Raw genomic sequence first — 13,703 nt, 5'->3', positions numbered from 1 at the left:
GAAGGAGGACCAGGGTAGATACCGCCTCAATTAAGCAAGTTCACAAAGTGGCCAGCAGACCAAACAGATCCACGGTCCAACCCAGATCCAATACAATTTCTTTACTCCTGTGCTCGCACAGTCTCTCCCTGTTTCTCACAGTCATGCTCTCTGCTGTCTCCGAGCAACGTGTGAGACCTTTCCAGATACTCCACAACAGGAACATTTGTTTTATCTGGTGGACATCCCTCACTTCTGCCTATGGCTAGGGGCCAACAAAAATGATCTCAATGGCTTTTCGATGATCCTGAACAACATTAATCTTTTCTTTCAGATGAGGCTCATTTTAGCAGATATTCAAACTGTCTTTGCCTCACACACAGATACATTTCCTCCACCTTGTTGTCCACGTTTCCACACACACTATCCAAAACATAGGGCAAGATTCTGCTTTTGTGGAAGTCTGATAGTCATTTAAAAAGCTCACTACCTGAGATGAGAAACGAGCTGTACCCTATTTTTGCCATCAGCTATAAACATGAACTGCAGGACCATGGAGTCAGGAGGTCCTGGCCCATCAAAGACCACTTCTGGATGGCATCAGATAGTACACGGGGTGGATCTCCTTTCACAGAGCCCGAGTAGCATACAGGTGCTGCCAGCAAGCTGAAAAGACACCTCACTACACTTTCTACAAAACCTTCATCTTGCAAAAAGATGCAAAGTTAGGTCAGATTAGTTAACTGAATTTCAGCCTGGAGTTGCTGCTATTCCCAATAAATATGTATTTTTACTCCTTTTATTCTTTATCATTTTTAAAAAATTATAACAGTAGTATTGCACCTTTCTCATCTCTGTCTTGAGCACTGCCCTGTACAACTACTTGACATAACATTTCTTTGTCTTTAAGAATGGAAATGTCGTCTGCCTGTCTGCAAGTCATCTCCACTGCTGACCTCTCACACACAGAGAATCAAACTGGAAATAAAATCCACATGGCACCAAGTATGTGACAAAGTGCCTGAGACATTATATTCGACATCCATTGAGATGACCTTAACAGCTCACTCATCGCTTCATCATTTCTGAGTAATGCACTCACCCAAGTGCATGCCAGTAAAGCCCTTTCTGAAACTGCTCCATTTGCCAAGGCAGCGATGCTCACAGGACAGACTGGGGAGCACTACAGGCCTGTACCTCCTGCCTCCTGATCCATCCCTCGTAATTCCAGTAACCTTCAAAGCCCTGAAATGTTTTTATACAAACTGAAAACAGCATCACAGCAATAGTTTCTTCTGTCTCTTTCAAAGCGCGCTTTCCTGCTAAACCTGCCCTGGGCTGCAGCATAAGATCAGATTTGGTACAATCCTAGTAAATGAATTTCTGCAGATAAAAATTCTCCCTCTTCCACTACAGTGGCATTGGCTGTTTAAAGTGCCTACCGAGCAAAAAGCACGAGCTTTATATAGCTGGGGAACAGATACCCAGATACAACACAGTGGCCCCAGTAAGAGCCCAGGGAATTTTAAAGTTTTTTTTTTTTTTTTTTTTTTTTATTCATAGGAAAGTTATTTTAAGCCATGTTTTTCATTTTGATCTCATCACTACAACTAGGTCTGAGGGGTTCTAAGGCTCTCCAAATTAAGTTCTCAGTTTTTAAAATAAAGTTTAAAACTCCTGGTACCCTTAGGGTCACAGACATAATAGTACATGGTATAAGTTTGTGGTTTTAATTGGAGCTGATATATATAGGTAGTTTTTTCCCTAATTCTCCAACATTGCAATCACCATGAATCGATGACAATAAAATATCCTTACTAGAGTATTAAGTGTTTCTCTCCATTATACCCATACTCATATGACAATACAAAAGGAAAAGAAAAAGGATTTTATTAACTTGAATTTTATTTAACTGTATTCCTCATGAATTAAGACTCTTCTATGTATTTGAAAAAGCAAAACGTACATAATACCGCAGTTTTCACTGGCGTAAACCTAGCACGATTACATTATTCCTACTTGCCTCGAGTATAAACTATAGAGGTAATTTTAAAATGGAATAACAAGATTTACAGTATTCCAGCCTGTATTTGCTTCACACCTATTTTTCCTTTGTGTACTACATTATTTTCAAGAATCACATTGTTTCTGAATCTACAGTTGGATAAAAGCCACAAGCAAGGATCAGGAATATCATAAAAACTATTTATATTCCAGAAGCTGCTTGTAAGATAATTTTCTTGGTCACTTCTTGTATGCCTGCTAGGGGACTGATCCAGGGTAAAATGAAATCAAATGATCAAAATTCTGGCTTCAGATAAGGGCAGTGATAAAAGTCTCATTGATTTCAGTAGGGCCACAATTTCATCTACAAGGATTACTTCCTTTGACCTAAATGTGCTCTGAAACAATCCCTAATAGCCTTTGAGAGGCAAATGGTTCCTTTCATTTGAGATTAACTCATAGTATGCTCTATGGTGTTGTCAAATGCTGGGTTTTCATTTCCAATTACAAGATGATAAATAATCTGCAAATTTTAAAACACCCCTGTAATTATTTTAATAAATTGAAAAAAAAATGTTTTAAAGAATCACAATATGCAATATTTTACTTCAACATTGACAGCACTGACACCTTATTACTGCTTACTGCAGTCAAAATGTTTATGGACTACTGGAAATGTAGTTCCTCTCTAGGCAGAAACAAGAACTCCAAAGGGCCTTATCTTTGGGCTTCAGCGTGGACCTTGCACTAGCTGTTAGCTGAAGTGTTTATAGCACAGATCCTTCAATTATCCAGCGGTCGGAACACCAAGGAGCAGTCAAATGCCAAGATGTGAAACTAATGATGTCAAGGTTTTAGCACCGAGACGCTGCATTCTGTCAGCTCTCTGCGTCAGCTGCACTGTAATGCAGGCGCTTCAGAAAACAAGAGGCTCTTTAGCCATGCTGACACCGTCAAAATTATCTGTGTATGATACCACTTCAGTTTAGAAATTGCTTTCAGTTTGAGTAGGGCTGGAGGAAAAATGGAAGTGAAGCTTGACCCTGGGCAACAGAAAACCATCTCTGAAGGATTCGGCCCCTTGGACAGATGCATCTCTGAAGAGGAGGAAAGACAGTAGCAGTCTCTTATGCCTCCAACTGGTTTGCATCTTCCACCAGTGCAACAACAGAGCTCTCTTGTGCTGCGCTGAAGCACACCTGACCCAATGATTAGCTGATTCAGCTCATGAACCTGACAAGAAAGCCTTGGTTATTATTTTTAATTCATTTCTTTATTTTGTGTTTGTTTTCTAGAATCAGAGGAAGCAAAGCAGTGGGAGCACGTATGAATGTGTGGAACAGCTCTGCCTCTTTCAGTAGCAAAATTGTTACATCAGCCCATAAAATCTTTTCAAAAGGCACTTTGGACCTTAGAGAAGCAAATCAAATCCTTCAGGTCTTTATTAAAAAGGAAAATTATGAAAGTGCTGTTATTTGACCGGTTGACTTTGATGAAGAAACCATCCTTGAGAACTATCACTCCCTTCCTGCCTTCACCCATGGGTTTTCCAGTGTAACCAACACCCACACTGTGTTAATACAACTGTTGATGGAGCTACTTTGCAGACCAGATCACTGAAACTATCTTCATTAAAACTAATCCACCCACCCTCAAAGTTATTCTTCAGCCAGATCGTTTAATTGAAGTGGTTCATAGGATGGCCTTTCGGTCAACAGGACAACCAAGCAGGCAGTGAACACAGACACCATGACCTACAGGTGGAATTGTTTATGTATTTATTTATTTTAAGCTGGCTCTGCTGTGAAGCCTGTGCGACTGACAAACAAGCCAATCATACATCAAAGGCAAGGAAAGCTGCTGACTGAGGACAAATTACGAGCAAGGAGAATCTCAGATAATTCTCAGCCAAAGACAAGGCATGAGAAGGAACTGAGGAAGGACAGGGAAAGCTCTGATAGTTCACAACACCAGAGCAGTTTTCAGACTCAAATACATTGCTTGCATGCATGCATGTTGGAATGGAATAGTACTGCATAACATCCCAAGAAATTTTTCTGTTTTCCTTCCAAATAGTCTAGTCACAATTAATAACTATTTCTGAGACATCTGTAAATGGTTACAGGCCAAATGAGAAAACAAAATGCAAACAACACAGCTGTAGAACTACTCTCCCTGAACACGACAAATAATTTCCCCACGTATCTGACATCCACTGCTGGCTGGGTATGGAAGTGATTCTGTAAGCCTAAAACACATTGTAACAGATTTAAAAACTTACCTCTTTTGCACTTTTAATTTTGGCCAAGAAAGTGTACAGCTCCATTGTTTCAGCAAACAGAGCCCGACATACTGCTTGATAGTGGTTCGCTGCCTCTGATCGGGTTGGCAGGTGGGCAGCACACAGCTAGAGAGAAAAATAAACAGCAATTACAAACAATCCCTCATTGCCTTAATTATTGCTGCAGAGCATGAGATAACATGAAAGGGAACACAATGGGATATTTAAGGCACAAAAATCCATGAACAATGTTTAAGCTTAGGTGGAAATTGGGGTGCACTTTTTAATTTTTCTGTTCCCATTTATTTTATATTCATGAGTTTCATGAAGAGAACTGTAATAGAATAGATCAGCACTGATGCTGGTAGACGTAATCTTTTGCTTACAACATCCCCTAAGTCATATCCATCGCTTGTAAGTATTCTTCACAGAAATCTTTGCTGGAAACAGACAGAAACAAAATAATGTCTATAATCAATTTGCTAAAGTCTTAATACCAAAAAATTCCCAATACCAAAACTAAAAAAACTGTGTCATGTATCATACTGGGGTATATATTAAAATACAACAAAATCTTAAACAAGGCTTTAAAATGTGCCTCATTACTGTGGTTTCATAACAGCTAGAGCTAAAACAATGATCAAGCCAGAACCTGAGGAAATGGGTGGCTACACTGAGAAGATCTCCAGAAGTAAGGCTTGAAACAAAAGCCTCTTTAGAGAAGAGCCCTTAATTAGCCTAGTGGCATATTTCTCTAAATCTCTCCTGCATTACACTGTACACTGTGGGCACAAAGGGCACAATACCAGTAAAGCTCAGACTGCATTTCCATATTGTTTCCCATCTGATTTAGATCCACACTGACACTACAAGGCATGATCCTGAGGCCTCTGGCCACAGGCTCCCACTGATGCCCTTATGCTGGCAATTGAGTTTGTGCCCTAACACAGAGGGGACTCCTCACCCAGGCAAAAATTTATCACAGTGAAGGAAGCAGGGCAGGGGAGAGTTATTCTTCATGGCTCAGACGCATGTGCAGTAGCGCAGGCAAAAAGGAGCAATGGGAACACCCTGCCGAAACAGGGAGCGAGAGGGGAAGGGAGGATGGGCTGAACAATTTCTTTGGGTTGCAGTCACATTTAGATTGGCTTAATCTCGCTGACAAATTGCTTTCTAAGGCCACAACCTCTTTGTTGTTTTTGATTTCCTCCAATTAGTGTAACAATACGGAGTCCGACGGTCAGATTTGATCAACTCGATAAAATTTCACAAGCACCATCTGGACTCCTGCAATATCCTGCTCTGATTGTTGTAACCACGTGTGTACGTATATTAAATCCTTTTAGCTCTAAAAAAAGGATCTACATATACATATATATGGAAAGTGTATGTATATATTTTTTCCTTCCTTCCCATATACTTTCCTTATATCTAAGGATATAAGGATTATTCTTATATCCTTAGATCTAAGACTATCTTAGATCTAAGGATGTAAGTATAAGGTTTTCCTTATATGTAAGGAAAGTAAGACAGACATTCAAAATCTACCCTCAATTCACCGCTTTCAAATTTTATACTGCTTTCTGATGACAGCCAACATTTTGTTACACACTTCATATTTATTTCTGGGTAATCAGAGTGGCAAAGTTCACATTTTACAATTACTTTTTTTTAGCAAATCATATCTTCTCCTTTGCAGGTAAAGGGAGAAACGATGAAAGAGACGTGACTCTAATGTGTGCTACAGTAACAACACCTACCACAAAGAGAGAAGCTGTTAGGTATTTCCCTTGACCTAATGAAAAGTCAGAATTATACTTGATTAAAACACATCAAATTCAGAGTATGGTTAATTCGTGTTCCTTTCTCTCAATAACTAATCAGGTCCTTACCTGCCTTACTATGTTTGGGTAAGCTATTTCTAGTTATTAACTGCAGCATGGATAAAAAGGATTTCATTCTACAATACACCACTTACAGGAATAATAATAATAACTATAATGGGCTAATAACAACAGCAATTTCAAAAAAGTCCTCAAATGGCACAAGTCTTCATCAGAAAGAATAAAACTTCATTATTCAGATTGCAGATAGGTTTTTAAGAATGCCTTTTTTCTTTATTTAGAAGCATGTTAATTAGAAACAATTTGCATCAAATATTCAGCAAGTTAATGAAATGCAGCAGTGGCAAGTTCAAGCAGGGGATGGATATAATCATGATTCTATGATTGAACGTGAAGTAAAGCAAAAAATAAAATTAAATGCCTGCTGCAAAAGCTACCAGAAACATAACCACATAAGAAATCAACCATTTGGTTTGTAATCATTCGGATACAGGTATGAAAAGAGGCCCAGTAGCTCCTGCTAACTTTCATGTTGTAAAAAATCAGTATCTGAGTGATCTTAGATCATGTGAAGACGCACTACATAACAAAAAGCAACACCCTTGTGGTAACATTAAATGACTTAGCATAATTTTTTGGATAGCGGAAGGTGAGCCTGAAGAAGAAGGAAAATGCAAATAAGCCAGACTGATTTTTCTTCCCTGGGATCTATTCCACTGGCATGTTGTTCAGAAGTAAAAATGTAGGCAGTCAAAGCACACCAAGTGTGAAACGTGATGTTTCTAGCCTAAGTTTAGCGTATTTATCCCCCCGTGCTTTTTAAAATCACATCTTTAATTTGGTATTAGCAGTGTCTGAGAAGCTGTGTTTCTGAAATGCACCACAAAAATCAGTCAGAATGCTTTAATACCTGAGGTAGGAAAGCACAGCCACCTAAGGAGCTCCTCCTCCTCTTACCGTGTCATAGCAGCCGTGGTGCAGGACTGCAGGTCTGCGGTCTTTTCCAGCCATTCAACGCTCGTCAAGGAAAGGCAGCCTCTGTACCCTGCTTATTCTGACACCTGCCTGTTCATCCCTCCTGATACAACCTAAAACTATCCTATGGGGAATGAACGCGACCAGCACCCAGAGCGTAACACAAGGACTGCTTGTTCTGCTTCCAACAAGTCTGACACAGCATGAGTGAAATCCAATGATGTGGTCTTTGCAAACTGGTGGAATATCAAAAATATCGTCAACTGCTGAAATGGGTCGCTCTGTAATATTTCCATTTGTAATCACTGTGAAGAACTGGGATTTTTTTTTTCTTTTTCCTTTTTTCCCTTAACTAAGCCTATCCAAAAACCAGCTTGACCCAAACCATTCAATCTTTGCTTAGATCACTAAGAAGATTAGAGACTGTTTCCATCCACATTCAGGGTTCACAGAAAAAAGGCATTATGTAAATACCGGAGCCTTGCCAGCTCCTCTGTCCAAATTCACCCTCAATTGACTAGGAAACAGAGCGCATCAAGCCAAACCAGCGTTAACAGAAATCACAATTTAACCATCAGAAGAGATCAAACAGCGTTTCTTGGATGCATTTCAACATTAGGGACCACATAAAATTACAATGCATTCTCACAGCAGACTCATCCACTAAAATCCAGGTAGGTTTTGCAAAACCTTCTATTTGGCTCAATACATGCTGCAAACTTTACCCAAACACCTGGCTTTTTGGAATTCAGATTTTAGAAGACAAACAGTGTTTCCACTTGCAATCATCTCGGGCAGAGTGCCTGAATGAATGTGCCACAGAGAATAAAAGGATCTCTTTTTTTTCCCATGGGACACAAAGGCAAGCTATTGATATTATGCAAAACGCACTACCAGGCTGCAAATGCCAGGCTTGTTAAGTGATTTTAAAGCCCTGGAGTATTAACATAAGACTTAAAAACTATGCTTTTTTCTTAACCAACTAGAAGAAATGACTTGTAACCAACAGATCACTGAACATGCAACTGGACTGGGCATTGGCCTCATCCTCTGCAGCACTGCGCTGCAACAGGCTCCAAGAATAAAACTCAGCTTGAGATTGTCCTCCCAGCTCAAGGTTACTTTCAGAAAGATTTTGTCTCCGTGCACATGAACTAGACCTCATGATTATTTTGGGGTAGTGATTTGTTTTGTTTTAAAAAAATAATATATATATATGTAATTTTATTCCTATTAATGTGAACTTCAGGGAGCATCGAAGCCCGGCACTGAAAAGCAGACAATCTTGCTTGAAACAACACCTGTGTATTTGTACAAGTCAACCTAGCACTTGTTTAGTTTATTATCCAGAATAAAGTTACAGGGATGGACTGTTCAGAGCACCTAGATGTGGTTTGACAGGAGTCTGGAAGATGGTCCTGCCTGCTACAACCACACTTGTGCTTTGTACAAGGGACTTTTGCTCAGTGCTAGTTTTGAGGCAGGTTTCACAGGACCTGGAGGGAGCCACTCACCTTCCTGCTGCTCTCCCAAGCTTTCTGGGCAGAGATTTGCCCCTGGCTCCACGGCTTATAACTGCAGTGGGCCAAGAATGAGCTGATCCCTGAGGTACTGCGATAAAGGACTTCAGGGGAAGACTAATGAGGTAAGACTGTGGTAATGCAAAAGGAATGGGAGCAGAGTCAGCTATTAATCCACAAAATCAATGAACAAATTCACGGAAAGTACAGAAAGTATTCAGAGAAAGTTACGATTCCTGTACAGCTGCCTTCAGAGCCTTTTGTGAATTTTACACAGATCTTTCAAATGATCAGTCGCAAGAGCAGTGGAATGTCCAATTGCTCAACGTGTGAGTTCCTAATTAATTTCACACCTCAAGGAAGAGGCAATTTGTGAAAAGTGATGCAAATAGCTACTGTTTGTGGTGTCAAGCAGACCTACCTCATTATTGAAGTGCTCCCTAGCAATCCGGTAAGGCTTTCCCCTCACACGGGGATTTGTTGTTTTCCATTTTTTCCATTGCTTTGAGGTGGACAAGAGAAAAACCGTGTAGTGCTTAACAGCTCTGTTGCACACGATCAGAAGTCAGTCCTCCCCATAATATGGCCTATCATACACATTTTCACCTCAGTGATTTTTCTAATATGAAAAACTAAATGAACCACCAAAGCGACTGCACTTAACAATAACAGGTACAGCTTGACTAAATAATGGCCTGCCTTGGTTCCCTCTTGCAGGATCATGAAAAGAGGAAAAAACATAGCAACTGAAATGCAAATCAAAACTGCACGTGGGAATTAGATGACAAAAGGACTGAAAACAGTGCTCTGGATTCTGGATCCTTAAAGAAGTGTCCGGTTGTCTGTATCATCGTTAACCATGCTCAGCTCTGCAACCTCTGAGGATTAAAGGCTTCAAGCAAATTATTTACGTATAAACTGAAATGCCGAACAGGAATGGGCTAACAAACATTTGCAAATGCTCTCCTGAATCAAAACTTAGTTCGGCGTGGAAGAAAAAGAGAAAGATTCTCGTGGGTAGACTGTGTTTGGGAAGGCTGAAGTACCATTTCCTACACTGAAATGTGTGTTTATTTTTGAATTTATCTTTGAATATAAAAAAGCCAAACTTGAGCAATTCAACAACACTCAGTATGAAACTGGTGCACAGCAAAGGGCTCTCCTCAACTCAACTATTTTCTTCTAAAAAGAATACCCGTCCTGACATTTCTTACAGGTACCAATTGTCTTCAGAAGCTGAGCGTGATGATTCACTTTAGTACATTTCACAACTGTTTGAAAATAGGCCTAACTACTTCTCCTTGATAGGAGACAATTTAAGCGGCGATGACAATCTTGATAAAATTTCAGTAAGACAGCAACACAAAACTAACACCTCACTGACTTGTCTCATTTATAAACTTGAACCTTTTCCAACAACAGAAACAAATTAAAGGTGAGGATGGTTTTCACTCTGTTACATTTACATGATGCCAAATTTAGGAAGAAAAAGTCTCACAAATACCGAACACAATTGCTAACACTTCTGACAGCATTTAAAACTTTCATGGGTGTTAAGAAAGGGAAATGGCACTACTGTATACATTACAGACTATTTGTCAGCCTGATCCCATATTTTTCATGCTCAGTGATCCTTATTCTTACTCTACTGTTAGCTTCCTAAGTAACTTGACTTTTTGACCATCAAAATAAAGACTTCAAATGAAGGTCAGCAGGTATTTTTGTGAGAAGGTATCTCCACCAGGTAATTTGACAACATTAATTTTTAAATGTCTAACTAATTTTATGTGCTACTGCAGACTTCTCGACAAAGCTGCCTTCATGTAAATTCATGTTTCTTCTTGAAAGCTATTTAGCCATTATTACACCTCAAATATACCCCCAGCATACAGCTGTGCTAGAATGTGTTGTGTGTACTGCTAGCCTGTTTTTCTGCAGTGCCTCTGGACTAACAACATCCTGCTTCCCAAAGGAGCTTGTTTCAAAGGAGCCAATTAAGTGAAAACCAATTCTGCATTCTCCCCCAGTTTCAGAGAAACTGTGCTCCGTTGTTCCTTAGCAGAATAATGGAGGAATTAATAATATAAATATGCAGCAATCTGAATTTGCTAGCTCTTGTTCTTTGACTATTCAGTGGAACATCAATGGGATTATTGATGAGCAAGGGTGAAATCCTACAAATGATATTTCCCCCCTTTTTTCCTACAGTAAATGTCAACCCCTGCAACATACAGCAAAGCCACTCGTTAGCCTGTCAGCAGCAACCATTTTCTAAAGCTGTCTGCCTCATAACAAGGCAACAGCTCTGTGTACACTCAGCAGCTCTCATCTGCACCACTCACGCATTTATCTGCCTTTCCTGCAGAGCAGCAGCGTGAAGGATGGGATGGAGGCATCTCGGTGAGGAAGCTCGCTTCAGAAGTGGAGTAGAAGCGTAGATGGGGAAACGTGATAAGATCGGATAATTAAAGGAGAAGGGGAGTGTCTGTACATATTACCAGGGTTACCTGCACAGTTGTTTAACTAGCAGCCCATTAAACTGTGGAAACACCCTTTACATTATTAAATAACTTAGACCCGAACAACTGATAGCAACGAGTTGCAGCCCTGCAATGTGATTTTGTATGGCTGTCAGACATGCTTCTCAGGTCCTCCTTAGGACTGGCAGGTGCCTTCTTACTGGACCTACTGCTTCTGCTCAGCAGAGAAGAGAAGAGAGTTGGTTTTGTACCCGGATGCTCGGCGTACGTGGCAGTGAATGAGAACAGCACAGACGCCCTTCTCCATTTCCCTCTCCCCAGGCCTCCACACAAACACAGAAAGCAGTCAGTGCCTTCAGTGCAAGCCTGAACAAAACAGGGCATCTCTGGAAAAGCAGTGAAGAATAAAAGAGGAAAAAAAATAACAAGACAACAGAATAGCTGGGAATGACTCTTAAATCAGAAAACTCAATCTCACTGATACATACAGAAAAGAAAGGGAGAATAACACAGACAAGATTGTTTCTACACCAATTTTTCAATAATGCCCATTAATCTCATTATTAAACAGTTCAGATGTTTGCATACTCAGTAAGTATGAGACAGTGTATTAATGCAAAGCAGTATTATTCATGAGGCACTTAAAAACCAATTAAAATATATCAGCTAAAATAAAAACATGCACTTTCCTGGGCAGCAATTTACAGTTTGTGTATAGAGCTTTAACATGTATGTGTGTGGGAAGCTTGTTTATTTTTATGTAAAGCACTGAAACTTCTCTTGGTAGGCATAATAATAATTTGCTTTCATGTCTTGTCCTGAAGCATGACTTTTCATTCCTATCCAAAAAAACAGATTTCCAGCTGCATAACCAAACAACCTGCATTACTAAACATAACAAGCTTTTAAACTTCATTCCCAATGAATAAATCCAGCAACTTCTAACCAGTCTCGTTTTGCTTTCGTTAGATCTCAGCATATGGAAAGCCATTCCTTTATGTATGCTGTACTCCTTATTTGTAGTACCTTTGTCAGGGAAATCAAGTCTTGAAACTGATGGCACCAGAATGCCTACAGAAAAATTCTTCCTCCTCTTCTTCTAAGAAAGCATGCTTAAAATTTTTAGCCATTGAATCTCCATTTACAATTGTCTTATAAAACAAATCAGTTACATAAATGTTAATACTTAAATCATATGCCACTTTAAGATAAATTTGAAGGAAATTATTTAATACACAATGTATTGTATTTTCATCAGAAATAAAATACTGTATTTCTGAACCAAATACATATCCTTGCTTATTCAAGCAAAAGAAGATATCCAGTAAGATGGAACTCAAAAGGTGTTATTTTCTCCTCAATTCACCCCATTTCAGGTGGTGGAGAGCTCTTTGTCCACCTCCTCTATGCACACGTTATTCCTGGAAATTGCCTCTAGTATGGTAATTACTAGAAATCGAATTATCTAGCATCAGTGGGTTTGACATACGTCCTTTACACAGGTGGGATTAACCACCTGTAGGGGCTGCAGATGGTGTTTATACTGCCCTGACTGCTCAGAGAGGTGAGGGAAAGGCAGCCCTAAAGCTCTTCTTGGCCTCCACACATTTCTTGCCTGTGGCAGCATTAGAAGTAGAACCACCACTCTGACAAACACTCAGGGCCTCTTCATATACCCAAAACGACCCGAAGTCTATGCTGTGGAGACTGCAGTCACTACAGGGGCTGCATCGCAGTAGATGCCTCACAGCCTGCACGTGTTCTCTCATCTTTGTGACACTCTGAATTTATCATTCCTCTTTTGCCGGATACAAAGCTAACTGCATTGGTCAGGAAGCTTTTCTGATTAAGAAAATAAAAAAACCCTTTGGATCAAAAAAACCCATATAGAATGGTACGTTATTTTTCCATTATATCTCTGCTTTGTGGGTTCATTTGCACTTCTATTTCCATAAAAGCTTGCAATCTCTTTTTGAAAATCTGGATTGAACAACTGTAGGGAGTTATTACAAGTCTTGTAGTAATTGGAATTGTTTCTGGAAATCTTAGGTCCCAGACTCATAGGAGTACATATGAAATGTAATGTTCATTATTTCTAATTAAGAGACGGTGGAGATTCTAGGGCAAAATAAAGGCTGACCTCTTGCCCCAATCTTAAAATTTATTAACATTAATTTTATTTTAATATCATGACTCGCTGGGATAGGAATGAGTCTTTCTTTCTAACAAGGCCAAAAAATATATAACAGAAGATGAGAACCCAAAGATAGAAAGCACGAGATATCCTCTCTTGCTGACAAACTATATTCAGAAGCATTTATTCTTCCCTAATTTTTGCCTTTTTTTTTTTTTTTTTACTATAAGTGAGCTTCCTTATGCCAAAATATGCCACTTGTAGAAGAAAGCAAAGCTTTGGCCAGTCTCTGATTGCAAAACCAAACAAAATATGTTGTATTTTTAAAGATAACTACTTGTAATTGAAAATGCTGAGTATTACTTTGAAAAGAAATTCCTTTGCATTCTCAAAAAAAAAAAAAAAAAAGCACTGGAACAGAAAAAAAACATACCTTTAATTATCTGATGGGTATTCCCAACTCTTATTACATTGCTTTTAAATCAG

General features: G+C 39.4%; 1 protein-coding gene across 2 annotated transcripts in view; it reads right to left on the bottom strand.

The window, feature by feature from the left end:
• The window catches only part of SPIRE1 (spire type actin nucleation factor 1), a 125,542-nt gene that overhangs the window by 41,972 nt on the left and 69,867 nt on the right, over nt 1-13,703 (bottom strand). For both annotated transcript variants that reach the window (XM_027452074.3, XM_027452076.3), the window contains exon 4: nt 4,265-4,390. In XM_027452074.3, the coding sequence (XP_027307875.3) occupies nt 4,265-4,390 (126 nt within the window). The remainder of the gene's footprint in view (nt 1-4,264; nt 4,391-13,703) is intronic.

The sequence above is a fragment of the Anas platyrhynchos genome, chromosome 2, assembly GCF_047663525.1.
Source record: "Anas platyrhynchos isolate ZD024472 breed Pekin duck chromosome 2, IASCAAS_PekinDuck_T2T, whole genome shotgun sequence".
NCBI classification, from domain to species: Eukaryota; Metazoa; Chordata; class Aves; order Anseriformes; family Anatidae; genus Anas; species Anas platyrhynchos.
Note: the sequence above shows the minus strand (reverse complement) of the source record. Positions and strands in the feature narration are given on the sequence as shown.